This window comes from Mus caroli, unplaced genomic scaffold (genome assembly GCF_978045245.1).
Source record: "Mus caroli unplaced genomic scaffold, Mus_caroli_1 scaffold_1, whole genome shotgun sequence".
Classification (NCBI taxonomy): domain Eukaryota; kingdom Metazoa; phylum Chordata; class Mammalia; order Rodentia; family Muridae; genus Mus; species Mus caroli.
In genome coordinates, this window is record NW_028227256.1 from 18108860 (window position 1) to 18130140 (window position 21281).

Genomic DNA, 21281 nt, shown 5'->3' on the forward strand with positions numbered 1-21281 from the left:
CAGGTAAACATTCATACACATAAAAAAATAAATATGCTTATGTTAGGGGGATGAAGGAGAACATTTCCAGTCTCCATTGAATAAAACCATAGTTCCCCTCTCAAAAGAAACCAGCCATAATGTTTCATACATGTAATCCCAATACTTAGGAGACTAAGGCAGGGGGATATTTGACCTCTGTGAAATGGTCATTCAACCCTCAAAGGGGTCACAACCAACAGGATAAGAACTGTGTTTTAACTGTCAGTAAGACAGAAAGGCCACCAACAGATTGGAAAAGGATCTTTACCTATCCTAAATCTGATAGGAGACTAATATCCAATATATACAAAGAACTCAAGAAGCTGGACTCCAGAAATTCAAATAACCCCATTAAAAAATGGGGCTCAGTACTGAACAAAGAATTCTCACCTGAGGAATACTGAATGGCTGAGAAGCACCTGAAAAAATGTTCAACATCCTTAATCATCAGGGAAACGCAAATCAAAACATTTTGACGTGCGATTCCACCTCACACCAGTCAGGATAGCTAAGATGAAAAATTCAGGTGACAGCAGATGCTGGCGAGGATGTGGAGAAAGAGGAACACTCCTCCAATTGCTGGTGGGATTGCAAGCGTGAAAAACCACTCTGGAAATCAGTCTGGCGGTTCCTCAGAAAATTGGACATAGTACTACTGGAGGATCCCGCAATACCTCTCCTGGGCATATACTCAGATGAAGTTCCAACTGGTAATAAGAACACATGCTCCACTATGTTCATAGCAGCCTTATTTATAATAGCCAGAAGCTGGAAAGAACCCAGATGTCCCTCAAGAGAAGAATGGATACAGAAAATGTGGTACATTTACACAATGGAGTACTATTCAGCTATTAAAAACAATGAATTTATGAAATTCTTGGACAAATGGATGTATCTGGAGGATATCATCCTAAGTGAGGTAACCCAATCACAAAAGAAGTCATTAGATATGCACTCACTGATAAATGGATATTAGCCCAGAAACATAGAACACCCAAGATACAATTTGCAAAACAGAAGACAAGAAGAGGGAAGACCAACGGTTGGATACTTCATTCCTCCTTAGAATAGGAAACAGAATACCCATGAAAGGAGTTACAGAGACAAAGTTTGGAGCTAAGACGAAAGGATGGACTATCCAGAGACTACCCAACCCGGGATCCATCCCATAATCAGCCACCAAATCCAGACACTATTGCATATGCCAGCAAGATTTTGCTGAAGGGACCCTGGTATAGCTATCTCTTGTGAGGCTATGCCAGTGGCTGGCAAATACAGAAGTGGATGCTCACAGTCATCTATAAGGTGGAACACAGGGCCCCCAATGGAGAAGCTAGAGAAAGCACCCAAGGAGGAGCTGAAGGGGTCTGCAACCCTATAGGTGGAATAACAATATGAACTAACCAGTACCCCCCAGAACTCGTGTCTCTGGATGCATATGTAGCAGAAGATGGCCTAGTCAGCCATCACTGGGAAGAGAGGCCCCTTGGTCTTGCAAACTTTATATGCCCCAGTACAGGGGAATGCCAGGGCCAAGAAGTGCAAGTGGGTGGGTAGGGGAGCAAGGCGGGGGGAGGGTATAGGGAACTTTCGGGATAGCATTTGAAATGTATGTAAAGAAAATTTCTAATAAAAAATTATAAAATATTAAAAAGAGAGAGCCTAGACTTGGAAAAGAAGAACTGTGTTTCCATCAGTAGGTAGCATTAGTTACCTGCTGTAGGAACAGTCCGTTCAGGCCTTTAGTTAACTCTGCCTGGCCAAATGCACATATGACCGACGTGTCCTAAAATAGTCAGGACACAAATCACTTAGCTGATACCTACTATCTTCCCAAATATCAAAATTCAATGCTTATTCTCATTGCTTCATTTTGAGATGGATGATTATGTACTAACAGATAAGAATGTGTATTTTATTTTATTTTATTTTTTGTATTTGTGAGTTCAAAATGCAACTCTTAGTATCTTTGCTCCTCAGATATTCAGTGAATGAAGCCTTAACTGGGAGAAACAGGAGGTCCATGCTACAAGATGTTTACATACACACACACACACACACACAAACACAAACACACACACCATGGAGAGCCTTTAGATGCCACTAAACATTGTCCCACTCTTATTGATGATGTGTTATAGGAGTGCGAATAAATTATGCATCACTTAGAAAGAGGGAATTTGGATAATGAAAGAGAAAAAGATAAAGGACTTATATAAACAATGTAACATTCACAATTTGGGTGGTAACAGACAGTTTGTAACCATTCTGAGTGGTTAGGTGGCTCAGTCTGGATGCTGTGCACATTTACTCTTGTTAAATAATGCCGTGGGAAGTAGACAAGGTGCCCAGGAAAGTCTTGGAGTGGGAAGCCCAGCAATTCTACTTGTGAATGAGCAGGGTCTATTTGTTCTCATATGTAGGCACTGGACATTACTGTTATAGCAAACACTTCTTCTAGATTTGAGGAAGTGGTGGCTTCTTAGACTTTCCCCACGTTTGCGCAACGACATAAATAAATGTCAGCTTTACCGCTGCCTTTCAGTCTCTTCATGTTGTATCTGTGACCAACTTCAGTATTCTTCAATTTGCATGATGAACTGTGACTGCCCCACTCTCTCTCAGCACACATAGGCCGTTTTGAGGTACTTGCAGAGGTGTCTTAGCATCTCAACACTAATGACATCCTACAACAAAGCTCTCACTCTTTGATTGATTCAGTCAGACTTGTCAGTTCAGCTATGGCTTGGGGAGGAGCTATGTGCTACAACCCATGATTTGCAAGAATCTACGTGGGGTGTGGTGGGATACAAAGCAGTTCTTTTAAAAAAAATTAATTATTTTGTTTATTTACATCCCAAATATTTCCACTACATCCTAATCCCCCCTCCCAGAGTTCTTCACCCCCTCCCCCCTTCCCTTAGCCTCAGAGAGGGTTGTTCCCCCCAACCCTGCGCATGACCCTTCCCTGGGGCATCAAGACTCTACAGGATTAGGCACATCCACTCCACTGAGTCCAGACAAGGCAGTCCTCTGCTTCACATGTGTGGTTGGCCTCAGACCAGTCTGTGGATGTACAGAGCAGTACTTAGAGAAGCTAGGTTACATAGATATGGCAGTGCTCCACTTGGTAAAGTGTCTCCTACATGCTAAGTACTCAGTAATTGATAGCTATTTTGAAAAAAAGCAGTGGGTGCTATTTCATTCTGTCCTTGGACTCACTGGCAAAAAATGTCTCTTTTCTAGGGGTACCTCAAAGACTTCCACTTGGACAAAAATGGAAGAACCCCTTTTCTTTTTTCTTTTCTTTTCTTTTTTTTTAATATTGAGGCTGCTTTACTGAAGACTGTAAATGCACTTCTAATGAACCTAATAAAGTTAGAGCTATTGTTCTGAAGAAGAAAGTGATTTTCTTTTCTTTTTTTTTTATTCTTCACACGTTAATTTTTCTTTTTTTTTAATTATCACAATTTTTATTATGTATTTTCCTCAATTACATTTCCAATGCTATCCCAAAAGTCCCCCATACTCCCCCCCCCCACTTCCCTACCCACCCATTCCCATTCTTTTGGCCCTGGGATTCCCCTGTATTGGGGCGTATAAAGTTTGCAAGTCCAATGGGCCTCTCTTTCCACTGATGACCGACTAGGCCATCTTTCGATACATATGAAGCTAGAGACAAGAGCTCCGGGGTACTGGTTAGTTCATCATGTTGTTCCCCCTATAGGGTTGCAGATCCCCTTAACTCCTTGGGTAATTTCTCTAGCTTCTCCATTGGGAGCCCTGTGATCCATCCAATAGCTGACTGTGAGCATCCACTTCTGTGTCTGCTAGGCCCCGGCATAGTCTCACAAGAGACAGCTATATCTGGGTCCTTTCAGCAAAATCTTGCTAGTGTATGCAATGGTGTCAGCGTTTGGAAGCTGATTATGGGATGGATCCCTGGATATGGCAGTCTCTAGATGGTCCATCCTTTCATCACAGCTCCAAACTTTGTCTCTGTAACTCCTTCCATGGGTCTTTTGTTCCCAATTCTAAGAAGGGGCACAATGTCCACACTTTGGTCCTCATTCTTCTTGAGTTTCATGCGTTTAGCAAATTGTATCTTATATCTTGGGTATCCTAAGTTTTGGGCTAATATCCACTTATCAGTGAGTACATATTATGTGAGATCCTTTGTGATTGTGTTACCTCACTCAAGATGATGCCCTCCAGGTCCATCCATTTGGCTAGGAATTTCATAAATTCATTCTTTTTAATAGCTGAGTAGTACTCCATTGTGTAAATGTACCATATTTTCTGTATCCATTCCTCTGTTGAGGGGCATCTGGGTTCTTTCCAGCTTCTGGCTATTATAAATAAGGCTGCTATGAACATAGTGGAGCATGTGTCCTTCTTACCGGTTGGGACATCTTCTGGATATATGCCCAGGAGAGGTATTGCTGGATCCTCCGGTAGTACTATGTCCAATTTTCTGAGGAACCGCCAGACTGATTTCCAGAGTGTTTGTACAAGCTTGCAATCCCACCAACAATGGAGGAGTGTTCCTCTTTCTCCACATCCTCGCCAGCATCTGCTGTCACCTGAATTTTTGATCTTAGCCATTCTGACTGTTGTGAGGTGGAATCTCAGGGTTGTTTTGATTTGCATTTCCCTGATGATTAAGGATGTTGGACATTTTTTCAGGTGCTTCTCTGCCATTCAGTATTCCTCAGGTGAGAATTCTTTGTTCAGTACTGAGCCCCATTTTAATGGGGTTATTTGATTTTCTGGAGTCCACCTTCTTGAGTTCTTTATATATATTGGATATTAGTCCCTTATCTGATTTAGGATAGGTAAAGATCCTTTCCCAATCTGTTGGTGGTTTTTTTTGTCTTATTGATGGTGTCTTTTGCCTTGCAGAAGCTTTGCAGTTTCATGAGGTCCCACTTGTCAATTCTCGATCTTACAGCACAAGCCATTGCTGTTCTATTCAAGAATTTTTCCCCTGTGCCCCTATCTTCAAGGCTTTTCCCCACTTTCTCCTCTATAAGTTTCAGTGTCTCTGGTTTTATGTGAAGTTCCTTGATCCACTTAGATTTGACCTAGTACAAGGAGATAGGAATGGATCAATTCGCATTCTTCTACATGATAACAACCAGTTGTGCCAGCACCATTTGTTGAAAATGCTGTCTTTCTTCCACTGGATGGTTTTAGCTCCCTTGTCGAAGATCAAGTGACCATAGGTGTGTGGCTTCATTTCTGGGTCTTCAATTCTATTCCATTGGTCTACTTGTCTGTCACTATACCAGTACCATGCAGTTTTTATCACAATTGCTCTGTAGTAAAGCTTTAGGTCCGGCATGGTGATTCCACCAGAGAAGAACCCCTTTTCTTAATGCCTTAGACTGACTGGCCATATGATGTCATTCCAACCTGGAGTCTTTACTGCAAATATCATCGTGAGGACTGGCTCACTCTCTAGAATGCTCCCCAACCTCCCATTCACACTGTTTTTCCAGTCTAGGCTTGTCTTTGTGGGAGGGAGGACAGGAATACAGACATAAAAAGAGAGATCAACGCTCAGAACCCTTTCTCTGAGTCACCTGCCACAGGAAGATAGGCTGATCCATCTTCTGTCTTGAATTCTTTCCATCTGTTGGCTTGTGCAGTCCTGTCCTCCTCTTCTTTTTATCAGTCATTAAATTAGGTATTGAGAAGGTGTTTGGAAATCAGTCTGTGGAGATCGACTTCATTGGTAGGGAGGAACAGAGTGCAGTCTTGGGGATGAGGAGCAACTTGGTTTAGAGGCCAAATTCCAAGTCAAAGCTTTTTTAGCCTGTGTTTAGACCCTGTAAACACATTCTCTGAGACTCTTCCTGTGTGTCTGTGTGTCTGTCTCTCTGTGCTTCTCTGTCTCTGTCTCTGTCTCTGTCTCTGACTCTGACTCTCTCTCTCTCTGTCAGGAATATTGCAGCATGACTGGGAAGCCTGTACTTCATTACTTCAATGGAAGAGGAAGAATGGAGTCCATTCGGTGGCTCCTGGCAGCAGCTGGAGTAGAGGTAAGATGCCCGGTAGACCTGTTAGTTTATTATGTTATGGCCAGGTCATTCATTGAACACTTACTTGGCTAAAAATCAGAGAAACCTTTTTATTCTTTTCAAACAAAATGAAGCTTTTGAAAAATACTCCTTAAACGTTGAGCTGCAGTGAGTTAGTTTTTTAAAATGGGTGTTCAAATCCTGTGGGGATCAGTTATGATATTAAGCTCATTTAAAGGTAGTGTAGATAGTATTCTACAATAATTAATAAGAGAAAGAAAGATAGGAAGGAGGGGAATGAAAGAAGAAAGGAAAAAAAGGAAGGGGGATCATTTTGACTCATATATTCAGTTAATTCTTATCACCCTAGCGAGACCATCATCTAATTACATTTGCTTCAAGAGCATTAAGAGACAAATACTGTGGTGCAGTGGTGGCGCATGCCTTTAATCCCAGCACTTGGGAGGCAGAGGCAGGTCGATTTCTGAGTTTGAGGCCAGCCTGGTCTACAGAGTGAGTTCAAGAGCAGCCAGGGTTACACAGAGAAACCCTGTCTCAAAAAACAGAGAGAGAGAGAGAGACTGAGACTTATTTTATATATTTATTATTATTTGTGTGTGTGTGTGGGTAGACATGTGACACACATATCTGGAGGTCAGATGACAACTTCTGAGAGTTTTGTTTCCTTCTTCCATCATGTGGATCCTTGGAAGCATGCACCTTTCCCCACTGAGTCACCTTGCTGGCCTCAGAACATCTCATAGGAACCAGGTATAGCAGCACACCTGTAACCTCTACAATTAGTAGGAGGGGAAAGGGGGATTTTAGGTCTTTCTCTCTTACATTGCATGTTCAAAGCCAACCTAGCCTACATAAGAACTTGACTCAAACAAAAGCAAAAACAAAAACAAGAACAAAAACCAACCAACCAAACAAAAACAAAATCAAACAGAACAGCCTGATGTAAAACATATCATTTGCTACTAAAATTGTCACTGTCAAATAATTTAATGAAATTTAAAATTACTAAACATTTTTTTCACATATTTTGTTTCTTTGTTCCTCTCTCTCTCCCCTCTCTCTCTCCCTCTCTCTCTCTCCCCCCACCTTTCTCTCTCTCTTTTGAAACAGCGTTTCTCTATGTAGTTCAGACTGCCTTGGAAGTCATGACGTCACCCAGACTGGTCTTCATCTTTCTCTTTCTTAAAGTACTAATAATTTTCCTGTATTATTCAGAATTTCATGCATGTACACAATGAAAAATGATCATACCCTCCCTCCAACACCCTCATCTTAACCATACCTCCCTCCCAATTTCATGTTCTCTTCTTTCTTCCCTCCACTTTTCTCTCTCTTCCTCCTCCCCCTCCTCCTCCCTCTCCTCCCCTTCCTCTCCCCTCCTTGTATCCCAACATTAGTACTGTTTATACATGCATGGGTGTGGGGTCAGACACTGAAGCATGGGGAAATCTGCCCCTTCTCAGAAGGCTTTTAAAAAGAGTGATTCTCCCTCCACCTGCAGCTATTGGTCACCAATAGCTCCTCAGTAGTGGGCAGGGCCTGGAGAACGCTTTCTGGGTCTATGTTGGAATTTTGGCCGACTTGATTTTGTGTGGGTCATATGCAGGTAATCACAGCTGCTGTTGGTTCAGGAGTGTGATGGGTATGCACTATCCAAAAGATGCATTTCACAGCATTTCTCTCCACCATCTGGGTCTTAAGTTCTTCCTACCTCCTCTTCTGCCTTGTTCCTGGAGCTTTGGTGTTGGGGGCGGAGTGATAGAGCAGAGCACTCTTTCTTCTCAGCACTTTGGCTACTTGTGACTGACTGGTGTCACCTGCAAAAGGAAACTTCTCAGACCAAGGCTGAGAAAGGCTCAGAATATATGGGTATAAACATGTATTTTCAAAGGACAATTTGATACCATGAACACGTAGCACAAATATTCCAGGGCCCATGACTTTCTCAGCCCTGTGCTTTTAACCAGGATTCCATTTACAGGCATGAGATGCCTTCCCATGGAGCAGGTCTCAACTACAACCAGACTGCAGTTAGTTATCCCTATAACAGTCATGATACTACTAGACTAGTGGAATAGCTTACCTCGCAGATCTGCAATACAGCATGCAGCATCCAGCACTGGGTAAGACCACTGATGTTTATTCTTCCCCAGAGGCCTGCATGCCATGGTCTGGTACTGTAAAAGCTGACCAACGGGGAAGAGAATAAGTTTACCCATGGGTTTCTGATTAATTTCTCTAGACTCTGTAGACAAAGTGTACTGCATCTTTTTCTTTTCTTTTTTTTTCTTTTTCTTTTTTTTTTTCCCCACATAGTTGTGGCATGTATCCAAAGGCAAAAAATGATAGCCTGTGTAGCTTTAGAGACTTCTAGGCCTCTCAACCAATAACATGCAGGGAGGTGTCTCATGTCTTGTTCTATGATTTCCTGTTAACTATCCAGGCCTTGGTGGTGTAGCATTACCCACCAATAGAGGGTAAGTCCACTCGAACTCTGTTTATTTACCCTCTTAAGGTTATATTTTGAAGTTAGCTTATTCATTAGTAGATCTCCATAATGTCTTAGTTTTTGACTAGCTCATTACCTGGTCATCTTCTCTCCCCCTTTCTCCCAGCCAGGACTTAACACTTTGACCCTGTATTCTTTATTTATTTATGTATTTATGTATTTATTTATTTCACATCACATGTATTCTAAGATCGCTCCACTTATATTTCTTCATTAGGTTAGCTTTTCATATATCCTTCCTTTGGGTTAGCATCTCCCTAACTCTCTGACTTCCTTCATAGGAACCCTGTTGTCTTAAGACCTTCCATCTTTTGTATTCTTCCTTTCTACCCTTGTCTTACCTGCAATCTACAATCCCACCTGCCTCAATGAGTCTGCCCCAAAGGCTCCTTTCTAGTTTCCTACCTTCCACCTCTGCTCTAAGATAAACACTCAAAACAAAAAATTTGAAGCTAGTAGGGTCTGTGCATAAGAGGGAACATACAGTGTTTTGTCTTTCTGGGGCCAAGTTACCTTACTTAGGATAAATGTTTCCAGTTTCATTTACTGACATTTTGGGCCCTGCCCACCAGCATGAAGTTCAACGGTCCCTTAGGGGAGAGTGAGGATGAGTATAGGGAAGGAAGAAAAAGATGGAGAGACAAGAGAGAGGTTTGAAAGGACTGACAGTAAATACTGAAGCAGCCTCGAGTCCATTTTTCATAGCCTTTTTATACCCAACAGTACTGTGGGAAGCAAAGCCACAAGCTAACAGAAACAATTACTAAAATATACACAGGAAATCTGTTCTTATCCAGAGGCCTCCACATTCCTTCCACCAAGGTCAATAGAATTTTTTTGTTTTTTGTTTTTTTTTTGTTTTTTGTTTTTTGAGACAGGGTTTCTCTGTGTAGCCCTGGCTGTTCTGGAACTCACTCTGTAGACCAGGCTGGCCTCGAACTCAGAAATCGACCTGCCTCTGCCTCCCAAATGCTGGGATTAAAGGCATGTGCCACCATGCCTGGCCTCAATAGAACTTTCAACCCCTTGACTTGAGCCTCAAGTATCAAGCCACTTCCATACCCAGCAGGCTAGGAAATCTGCCAACAGAGGCAGACTTCCCTTGACTCTGCCTGGCAGGCAGTCTCTCTCTCTCTCTCTCTCTCTCTCTCTCTCTCTCTCTCTCTCTCTCTCTCTCTCCATCCTCCTCCTCCTCTTCTTCCTCTTCCTCCTCCTCCTCTTCCTCCTCCTCCTCCTTCCCTCCCTCTTACTCGATCTCTTGCTCTCTTTCTCCCTCTGCTTCAAAGAAGTAGGCAAGTGGCTCCAGACCACTTACAAATCTCACAATCACATTTTTCTTTTTTCTTTTTTATCTTTGGCTTCCATTTTTTCTTCCTTTCTTTTCTTTCTTTTTTTTTTTAGATAAAGTTTTTTTCATTATTTACATTTCAAATGTTATCCCCTTTCCTGGTTTCCCCTCCAAAAAACCCCCTATCCCATCCTCCCTCTCCCTATCCCACTCACCACTCCTTCCTCACTGCCCTGGCATTCCCCTACATTGGGCCATCAAGCCTTCACAGGACCAAGGGCCTCTCCTTTCATTAATGCCCAACAAGGCCATCCTCTACTACATATGCGGCTGGAGACATGGGTCCCTCCATGTGTACTCTTTGGTTGGTGGTTAAGTCCCTGGGGAGCTCTGGGGGGTACTGGCAGGTTCATAATGTTGCCCCTCGGCCAAATAAGAATCAATTGTGCGTGTGCAACACATCTTTCTTATCCACTTATCTATTGGCAGTTATTAGGTTGGCTTGACTTCTTAGCTACTATGAAGACACCCATTACTCCCTTCTTACTCTATAGCAATAAAGAAACACATGTATGCACATGGAAGTGTCTGTGTCATAGGATATACATTCATTTGCATGCAGTTGGACCACCACCAGTGAGCATAAATCTGTACAGTCAAAGCAGCCTTTTATCTGTCTCCCCAACCTGATCTAGAAGGATAGAGTTGCAGATAGTTAAAGAGAGATGGAGGGAATGTCTGTATGTGAGAGAGATGGGTCAATAACACTTCGAAAATACTTTTTAAACTTCATTTTTGTGGATTTGTTCTTTACAATATGAAATTACATAAGGCATTCTTAGCAGATAGAGTGAATGCAATACTTAGCAACTAAACCACTCCCATTGCTTTAGGGAGCAGTGAGTATTTTAAAATATAGTTTTCTACAATGTATTCTATAACTAGTATAAATATATTGTTAATTTTTTAAGAAAATGAGAGGGTGGGTCTTTGTACCTGCCTTTGTTTTTAAAAGGTGGTATAAACCCCAGTACCTATAATGGCTGCTGGATTTCAGAGTTCAAGTCACACTTGTCTTCAGGAATCAGAAATAAGGAATCAGAAACCTTACACTTCAGTTTAACAGTCCAGGTACTCAGAAATGCCAAGCAAGGAGTCGTGTCCCGGTGTCCATAAACTCACGGCCTATGAAGCTTTTAGGCCTCTCAATCCTCTTCAGCTTCCCCATGCCATCAACAGCAATGACAATGGACCTGCTAAAAGCAACACATCCTTGTTCTTTGTATCCTTGTTTAGTTTGAGGAAGAACTTTTTGAAACCCGTGAAGAGTTTGAGAAGTTAATCCAAGGTAAGAGAAAACCCTGTTTGCTCTCAGTGTTGCTGGAGACCAAATTGAGATGGTCATTTGCTACTGCGGAAGCCCCCTTCTGCTTCTCTTTCTAGTATTCCAAGAGGGCAGCGGAAGTCACTTGGACAGTAACTACAAGGATCCTAGTTCTATGTAAGGAAGGCAGCACTTGAATCTTGCAAGTAGGAGGAGCCCATTCCCAACTTTCCCCCTAATTTAAGGTGATACTTTCTACAGCTGCTTCATGGCACTGCCATGTGTGTGTGTGTGTGTGTACATATACATACAAGCTTTCATAACCTAAGCCACAGGAACTCATTGTGTAGCTGAGTATGACCTTGAACCCCCATTTTTCCTACCTTCATCTGGATGTTGGGATTATGCCTGTATGTTACCATACACAGCTAATGTCTTTATATTGAACTCTCTCTCTGGTAAAGCCAGTTGTGGGTTCAGCTTCCCTGTTAGATACTGAATGAGGACAGACTAGCCTAACTCACCCAACTTGAAAGGTTATAAATGGAAAAGTGTAGGATAAGTTTCACTGTCACTTTCATGAAAGAGTGGGGAGAGGGAGGAAGGGAGACAGAAACAGAGACAGAGAGAGATAGACAGAAAGAGACAAATTTCTTTCTAATTAAATGACCATAGCCATCCTGCATTCCTTATCTCCTTGTGATTTCTTAGTCGGTTTGCTTTGCTACAAAGCATCTTGGGAAAATTGAAGAAATAAGCCCAAAGTAAATAATTCTCACCAGAGGAGAACTCACCTGTAGAGGTATATAAAAAACAAATTTCAAGAGAGACTTTGAATTCAGAGTGAGAGTCACCAGTTATGTGCCCTCTGGCAAGCAATGGTGAGAGATATAAAGACATAGGCAGTGGTGTAGGACTTCAGGAAGAGACCAGAGGGATGAGGGGTAGGTAAGAAGCCCAACTGGACTCGGGATTACAGTGGAGGGTGCTATTGCAGTTCAAAGGCCAAAGGGTGTCTGAATGAATGACATAGCCATAAGGAAAGACACTAAGGAAGTAGAAGAGGAAAACTAGTCAGAAGGAACACTTTGTATCCAAATGTGTCCACATGTATCCAAAATGTCCCAAAATATCCAAAAGAATTGATTCAAAGTGTCAAATATCATATTGTATATGGTATATATTTTGTGGATAAATGTATACATATTTCTGCTGTTTGTATCTAAAATTGACAAATGAGCCATGTGGTCCTATTTTCTAGAGCCTTTAGAATGAAAGGAGTTATAGTTACTTCTCTGAAGACCAACATATAATCTCGTGTACTTTTGTGTATTTCAAGGTGGAACCCTGATGTACGAGCAAGTGCCCATGGTGGAAATCGATGGAATGACTTTGGTGCAGACCAGAGCCATCTTAAGATATGTAGCTGCAAAATATGACTTGTATGGAAGGAACCTGGAGGAACAAGCCTGGTACAAGGGCACTTTGTTATTTAGAGCCAAAGCCAAAGCAGAACGAATCCCGCCCCAAACCAGAACACTAACACTTAGCATCATTAGAGGCCACATTCTTAGTATAGTTGTTGATAGATTGATACAAAGCATACTTTGCTCTTGACTGGAAGAATCTGTTATGACAAGTGCTACAGGGAAAGACTATAATTATAGAAGCCATTCCACAACCTTACCTCAGCAATCAATCATTTGGGAAACTACTATAGGTTTTTTTATTTTATTTTATTTTATTGTAGTTGCATTTTTGGCTTTCCATTAGTAGTTAGCTGTTTTCTCACAAACAGCTGCCATTTTTGCCTCTGCCAGGCATTAATGGTAGACAAGAATAAGTCACAAGAACGTAGACTCAAACATTTATTTTGGGGAAGGGGCTCACCTTTAAGCCCAAGACTGGTAGTTTTTATAGGAAACTGTGCACGATGTCTATTTTAGTTAGGGAACTCTTATCAGGACAGCATTTAATTGGGGCTGGCTTACATGTTCAGAGGTTCCATTCACTATCATCAAGGCAGGAACGTGGCAGCATCCAGGCAGACATAGTGTAGGAGGAGCTGAGAGTTCTACATCTTCATCTGGAGGCTGCTAGGAGAAATCTGACTTCCAGGCAGCTAGGACAAAGGCATTAAAGGCCACACCCACAGTGGCACACCTATTCCATCCAACAAGGCCACACCTCCAAATAGTGCCAAGCATATACACAAAAGGTCTCTACTTAAACGAGCTGCCCACCTCAGCCTCTGAGAAAATCTAAATCTTTTGAGCATGTATTAGGCCTGGCATGATTGGCAGCCCTACCTCTAAACTCCATGCTTGCCTCCTACCTGAAAGTTAAAGCAGCAACTCTGAGATGAACATTCCTGTGTGGAATTTGATAAACACAGTTAGGGGACAAAACAGCCCATGAATGGTAGATGAAGTGTATTTCAAAGAAATCTGCCATTGCTTCATTGTATTTCAAAATGAATTTTCTAAAAATGTCTGAAAACATTGGTGCAGAGATAATTTTTAGAGAGATTTTAGCTTAAGAATTCATTGTAAGCACCTACCTTTCATAGTCTGTGCTAAATCTCTTCTGAGGCAGACGCAGCAAGAATTCAAGACCATCTCCGGACACTAGGTGCTCCCTCAGGGTGGAGCTTCAGGACCTGTTGCCTCAAAAGATCAGAGATTCATTTTAGATCAGGTTGGAGACATACCATGCAGAACCTCAGGAGTTTCTCTACTGGGCCTTGGTGCCCGTTTTTCCATTCATTCTGTCAGAGTTGTGGGTCAGCGAATGGGGTCTTGTGGAGCAAACTCTATGTGCTTTAAGATGCTGTTCTGAGTAGCTGAGAATCTTGAACTCTTGCAGAGAGGTTTTGGGCTGGACTGAAGACCCTAGATACCTCTTCTCCCGCATGGACCTGAGATGTGCTGTCTTTGAAAAAATACCATAAACAACACATTTACACTATGCACTACTTTATTGATACTTTAAGACTCTGTATGAGCATATTGCATTTTATTAATAGTGGCGCTGCATAATTTATATAAACATGCGTGTAACTGCTCACACATCTTGGTGCGATAATCCTTAATCTGGGAGGGACGAGGTTTTGCTACATAGCCCAGGATCTTCCCTCCCTGCACTCAGTCCTCTGAAGACTGCTATTCCAGGCTTGTATCACCACACCAGGTTTCAGGTTGATCTTTGTTAACACCCTCAAGGAATGGCTTGCTGGTATAAATACTTGAGTGGAGTTCATAAGAGGATATCCTCTGGGGACCCCGATAACCAGGCAGATGAGATGAAGGCACTATGTAAAATGTGTCACTGGTCCATGCAATGTTCTTCCCTGTCTTGAGTGATTCTTTTAAATGGCCATCCTTTCTTTAGGATTGATATGTATGTAGAGGGCTTAAGAGACCTGAGCGACATGATAATGTACTTTCCACTCTCTCTGCTGGAAGAGAAGGAAATGAACCTTGAATACATCCTCCACCGAGCTACGACAAGATTCTTCCCCGTTTATGAGAAGGTGAGCAAAGACCTTTGGCTGTTGCATGGCTCTCATCAAAGAGAGAGAGAGAGAGAGAGAGAGAGAGAGAGAGAGAGAGAGAGAGAGAGAGAGAGAGAGAGAGAGAGAGAGAGAGAATCTAATGGAACTGAGAGCAGAACTTCTTTGATGGATGAAAGATTGCAAACACAGTGTGAGAGCTTGAACATTCTCCCTCACTTGTATGAAACAAACCTGCTTGTCTTCCTTTCTCTGGGGTTTCACCCTCCTTTCCTTTCCTTAGTTCTTCCTCCCTTCCTCTCTTTTTCTCTCTGTTTTCCTTCCTACATTTCTTCCTTTCCCTTCCGTCCTTTCTTTTTCCTTCCTTCATCCTGTTCTTTCTCTCCTTCATTCTTTCCTTCCTTCCTTCCTTCCTTCCTTCCTTTTTCTTTCTCTCCTTCCTTTCTTCGTTCTCCTTCTCTTTTGTGCATGTGTGTGTGTGCGTGCGCGTGCATACATGTGTCTGTGTATGAGCTCACCTATGCATGCACACAGACAAGGACAACAAGCATCCTCCTCTATCACTCTCTGCTTAGTCTTTTGAGGCAGGGCATAATCCCTGAACCTAGATGACTTCCTTTCACAGTCAAGCTGGAAGCCAGCAAGCCTCAATGTCAAAGTTGGGCTTACAGGTGTTGGGACCGCTGTAGTGAGTTGGCCTGATGCTGCTTGTATTCTAACACTAATACTGGTCCCTTAAGGCCCAGTTGCTCACATAGACCCAAGTGACATTGTGTGACCTTGCACCTAAGATTTTTCTGATTGCTGAATGAAGACGTTGACAGCCACTCGCTGGGCAGAAGAGATACAAGTGTAGTTTAGGATTCCTGGATTTGGGGTTGGAGGAGAACCACTAGTCCAGAGGAAGAAGGTGAATAGAGAAGATTAGCCACCATGGGTTAGGTGAGTCATGAAAATGTGGCCCTGAGGGCTGGCCAGTTGGAGTTAAAAGTAGCCCAGATGAAACATAGTAAGTAATAACTCATGGTTCCATAGGAAAGTAGATTCTAACAACACAGTAGGTAGATATCTGCCTTGTGCTGTTTAAAGTTTATTGTAAATAATATATTTCGTGTGTATTTTCTCCAGAAACTAAATGATCAAGGTGGGGTAGAAAACCCTAATTGGAATTTAAAATTTATAATTAATAGTTTCTACAATAGATCCCAGCTCCAGTCATCAAGGGGAAGCACTCTTGCCTTCTGAGCCATCTTTCCACCCCTACTGAACTCTCCTGGATTCTATTTTCTTTTTAAGGACTTTAAGTTTAACTCCAGTACTATTCGTGGTCCTGGTGTAATCAGTTACCTTATTTAAGTTTGAAGTCAAATAATACCTTCTAAACAAGACCCCCAGGGCCTCACACACTGGGGTAGTAGGATGATAGTTATCTCTCAAGAGCCTCGACAGCACCAGAGCTTCAGGAAGCAGGACTCCTGAGTTCTGTGATGACTTAAAAAGTAATGCTGTGTACTGTTTCCAGTTTTTCACATCTGCAAAGTGATTCTTGGAAATCCTGTGCTGTAAACGCACATTTAAAGATGGTATCCCTGACTCCAGGGATGGGTGGTTCTTTGGTGACATGTGATCTCCCAGGCGTATTCATTGTCCTAAGTACAGATGTAGGGCGAAGATGATGAAAACGTGACTCATCCTTTGAAGAAAAAGCCAGATGCATTTCCCAAACTCACCTGCAATACTGGCTTTGTTATCTTTTCTGTGCTATAGGACATGCTTAGAATTGAAAGATTAGTACATACATTTAAATGTACTGGTCATGAGCATGTATTTGTTACTGTGCACTTATCATGAATTACAGGGACCCTAACTTCTTAAATTATCTTCTTTCTTAGTTACACTTAGGAAGTTTTTAGTCTTTTTGTTTCAAAAGATATCAAACTATAAATAGTATATACTGCAGACTGTCTCCATACAAATTTCTTTCAAAGGTATTTAAAGTATATTCATCTCTAATTAGTGCATAATTTAAGGTATTTTGTTTTCTAATTTTAAAAATAGTATCAATAGCATAGTTTAACACCAGTATTTCCAAAGCCCCTTTGTGTGTGTGTGTGTGTGTTTCTTTTTGTGGCTGTGATGGGGGTAACACCCAGGGCTTCATTCAGGCAATGCTATATCCTAGGACACTGCTATTTCAATTCCCCATCCCCTATAATACCATGAAGCACAGAGGCTTCTCTCATGGCTGAAAGTAGTAACAACATCAATATTTTCTAAGGACATCAGTAACAATGAGAATCATCTCTATTGAGGGACATGGATGGGGCCATATGCATTTTTACAAGCACTGTCTTTTAAGACTCATTAATTCCAAGAAAGAGGTTCTATTACCATTCAACTTATAGATGAGAAATCATAACTTAGAAGAACTTGGCCAATGGCATATAACTGATAAGAGTTAACACTTGCATTCTCAGATCTGCAAATATTGATCACACATCCAAGTCTATAATAAAGAACATAAACTTTGGGGCCAGAATATATATTATTCTAGCTAGTCTATTCTATTTTTTTTTCATTTTTCATTCATTAATTTTAAAGTAACCTGACATATAATTTATAGCTGTATTAGAAAACCCTTGTGAAAAAATGGATTTGTGTCCCTCTGAGAAAACTCTCCTTATAAACGGAGAACTTTCTAAAGAGGGTATGCCTAAGGTCCACACATGGAGTGAGGACAGAGTATAGCTACAAGTCAGAACAGCCACCAGACAGGATGCTGCTTAACTCACAAGGTAGGTGCAAGGATTTTCTGTGCTGAGTCAATTGTTTAAACTAAGTAGGAAGCCCAAGACACACAGGACAGGGCTTAAACTCAGGACACTAGCTGGAGGCAAAGAACAGAACAACAACTAAGGTCTAACTTCTTAAAGATTTTTCTACTGAACAGCACTTTACTATATATGTTGAAAATGACCCTCACCTTCTGCCTCCTCCATTCCAACCACCACGCAGGCCCTAAGAGACCACGGGCAAGACTTTCTTGTGGGCAATCGGCTGAGCTGGGCTGATGTCCAGCTCCTTGAAGTCATCTTAATGGCTGAAGAATGCAAAGCCAGTGTTCTCTCGGGTTTCCCTCTGCTACAGGTAATCCTATCTAACAGCTCCTGTGGACTTCAGAGAATGAGCACGTGCTATTTATTTATTCCTTCACTCGGTCATATTTATTATTTAACAAGTCACTTTCATCTTAATGCCACAACCTGTGCTAGAATATATAAAGACGCCACCACTAAACACATCTAGTCCAGAAAACAGTCACACAGGCATAAATTGTGCTAAGTTAAAAATATGGGAAAACATAGTCGTCTATAAGATGGAACACAGGACCCCCCAATGGGAAACCTAGAGAAAGCACCCAAGGAGCTGAAGGGATCTGCAACTCTATAGGTGGAACAACAATATGAACTAACCAGTACCCCAGAGCTCGTATCTCTAGCTGCATATGTAACAGAAGATGGCCAAGTCGGCCATCACTGGGAAGAGAGGCCCCTTGGTATTGCAAACTTTATATGCCTCAATACAGAGGAATGTCAGGGCCAAGAAGCAGGAGTGGGTATGTAGGGAACAGGGCAGAGGGAGAATATAGGGAACTTTCAGGATAGCATTTGAAATGTATATAAAGAAAATATCTAATAAAATAAAATTAAAAAAAAATATATGGGAAAACAGGTAGTGCCATCCAGACAGGAAACAGAAGAAGGCTTCTTGCTGGAACTGAATCTTTAGGACTTTGCCTGAGATGCAGCAGAACCTTAATAAAGCCGTTTCCTAAGCGACGCGGCAGTGCACACCTGATGATGCGGTGGTGCGTACCTGCAGTTGTAGCTCTGTAGACACTGAGGCAGGAGGATCTTGGTTTAAAACCAGCGCAGGCTATATAACAGGACTCCCCTTTTCTTTTTTCTTTTTTTTTTTCCCTTAGAAACTAATTTTATTTAGACTGTGCACCTCACAAAGGCACAGCACATTATACTGTATTTTTCCCACATTTTTAAATTAGATATTTTCTTTATTTACATTTCAAATGCTATCCCAAAAGTCCCCTCTACCCTCCCTCAGCCCTGCTCCCCTACCCACCCACTCCCACTTCTTGGCCCTGGCTTTCCCCTGTACTGAGGCATATAAAGTTCGCTAGACCAAGGGGCCTCTCTTCCCAGTGATGGCCGACCCCCCTTTTCAAGAACAGACTAAAGAGTTGCTTTCTTCTCCTGGGGCAGGCACTTAAGACACTGTCATGCGTAGCCCTTACTTAACAACGACACTGCCCACTGATGAAGCTAACCGAATGTCTCCCATTGCACCAAGAACCAAACACACCCATTCACCAGCTCATCCTCAAAGTAAAGAGATAGAAGTCGTGCGGGGCGGTGGTGGCGCACGACTTTAATCCCAGCACTCGGGAGGCAGAGGCAGGCTGATTTCTGAGTTCGAGGCCAGCCTGGTCTACAGAGTGAGTTCCAGGACAGACAGGGCTATACAGAGAAATTGTGTCTCGAAAAACAAAAACAAAACCAAAACCAAAACAAAACCAAAAACCAAACAAACAAAGAAAGCACTCAGGGAGTTAGGAAACTCTCCATCGTGAGTGGTGCAAAGACAGGGACTCAAACTTTCATCCATCTGATTTACACAGCCGAACTCTCAAACTTTATCTTTGCAAAACTAAACTTAAAATAGTTGAGACTTATTCCAATTCTGAAGCCACATTTTTTTTCCGGTTTATATTTCAGTATAAACTTCTTTAGAAATGCTATTTGGATCACTTCAGGTTTTTTTCAGTGTTGCCTATTTCATATTTCTGAAAAAAATCCTGACCGCGTGTTGGTTATTGTGCTCACTTTAAGTAGTGAAAGCCAGAAGCATCTGCCACCTGAGAAATAACTTCACAAGCGAAGAAGCTTCCACTGTATAAGTGTAAGCAGCTCCTAAAGCTGTTGTTCACATATGGAAAACACTAAGAAAATAAGCTTAAGAAATAAGCCTAAGTGGCCTAAGAAAATGAAAACTCGTCTTACTGTGGCCCTTACTGTGATGCTCTGAGGTTTGCTTTTATAACTCATACATCAACAGCATCATGACAGGTATGGGCTTTTACACGTTTAAGGTCTTAGGATATGATTCTTGTAATGAGATGAGCTGGTTACAGCTTACGGTTACAGTGACTTGTTTTGTCAATAACATCCAACCTACTACCACTTGGCAATAACATACAACGTTAGCACCATTATCTTTCCTCTTTCTCACAGTGCAGAATTCAAATTTCATTATGTGCTTCTCTTAAAGTTTGCACACTCACACACACTCACATACACACTTACATATACTCTCATACACACAGACACTCACATATACACACAAATACTCATATACCCACATACACATATAAACATGCTCACACATACACACATTCATATACAGCTTACACACACACACACACACACACACACACACACGAGTATAGGTCCTGGAAGAGGTCAGGACAGGGCTCACATCCTTCTGAGCAGGAGATACAGGTGAGCCACATCTCCAGCGAACACAAATCTCTACACATTTTTTCATTTGTAACAACATGCCTTCTTTCTGTTTATTTTGCTGCATTCTCTTTTAATGGATCATGGCCTTTTACATTGTAGGACTTCAAGGTGAGAATCAGCCAAATCCCTACAATTAACAGCTTCCTCCAACCTGGAAGCCAGAGGAAGCCTCCGTTGGATGAGCAATCCCTTGGGACTGCAAAGGACATATTCAAATTTGAACGAGGACTGTTTCTTAAAAGCATGAGCAATATAGTAGCTGAGTATTAGCAGCTACAGAGGCTGGAGTTACTCAGTAAGTGTACTGAGTAACTTCACACTGCATTCATAACACAGACACTCACTAAATATATGGGGTAACTTTGCACTGCATTTCTATCAATGACCAGAGAAATATCTGGAAGTTAGTAATAAACGTTAGGAATCTTAGTATGTTAGCAATGTTAGAATGTTAGTAATGAAAATATTAAATGTGTAAGAGAAAAACTACTAGAAACTTATCAATAAACTACAAGAACCAACTCCTGTTTGAAGTAAGACAGGCTGCCAAGACTGAATACAGAAAATCCAAGGAGTCCACGGCCTTCTGTATGATCCTAGAATTAACTTGTATGTAGCAAGTGCAAGTCAAGGACTTTTTATTACATTTGTGTGTGTGTGTATGTGTGTGTGTGTGTGTACACTTGTGTTTGCTGTGGTACATGGGTTGAGATCAAAGAACAACTCCCCTCATACCCTGTGAGCTCTGGGGATTGAACTCAGGCCATCAGGTTTATCAGCAAGCAACCTCACTTGCTGAACCATCTTGCTCACCCTCAAAGTTTAAAAATGAAAGCTCAACAACACACACACATGCACACACACACACACACACACACACACAATCACTCACTTTCACTGCCTTTTGGTGAAAGTCCAGGATGCAGCATAGCTTCCAACAGCTTCTAAAAGTCTCCATCACTGGGGTATCTTCCAGATACAGCAAGT

The 21281-nt window shown here is 41.8% G+C and overlaps 1 protein-coding gene across 1 annotated transcript; it reads left to right on the top strand.

Annotated features, from left to right (window-relative positions):
* The first annotated feature begins 5978 nt into the window (after positions 1-5978).
* LOC110284504 (glutathione S-transferase-like) lies at positions 5979-20646 on the top strand. Its single transcript, XM_085835901.1, has 6 exons — positions 5979-6065; positions 11159-11210; positions 12526-12658; positions 14577-14718; positions 17713-17844; positions 20394-20646. The coding sequence occupies exons 1-6, from the start codon at positions 5979-5981 to the stop codon at positions 20562-20564; spliced, it is 717 nt and encodes a 238-aa protein (XP_085692027.1). The 3' UTR covers positions 20565-20646.
* Positions 20647-21281: the final 635 nt, after the last annotated feature.

What these genes read in the sequence shown, in the direction of transcription:
- LOC110284504 (XM_085835901.1), top strand. Translation starts at nt 5,979, where the DNA reads ATGACTGGGAAGCCTGTACTTCATTACTTCAATGGAAGAGGAAGAATG. An exon ending in AACCTGGAGGAACAAGCCTG is followed by an intron (nt 12,659 to 14,576) that starts GTACAAGGGCAC and finishes TCCTTTCTTTAG; the next exon opens with GATTGATATGTATGTAGAGG. An exon ending in TCTTCCCCGTTTATGAGAAG is followed by an intron (nt 14,719 to 17,712) that starts GTGAGCAAAGAC and finishes ACCACCACGCAG; the next exon opens with GCCCTAAGAGACCACGGGCA.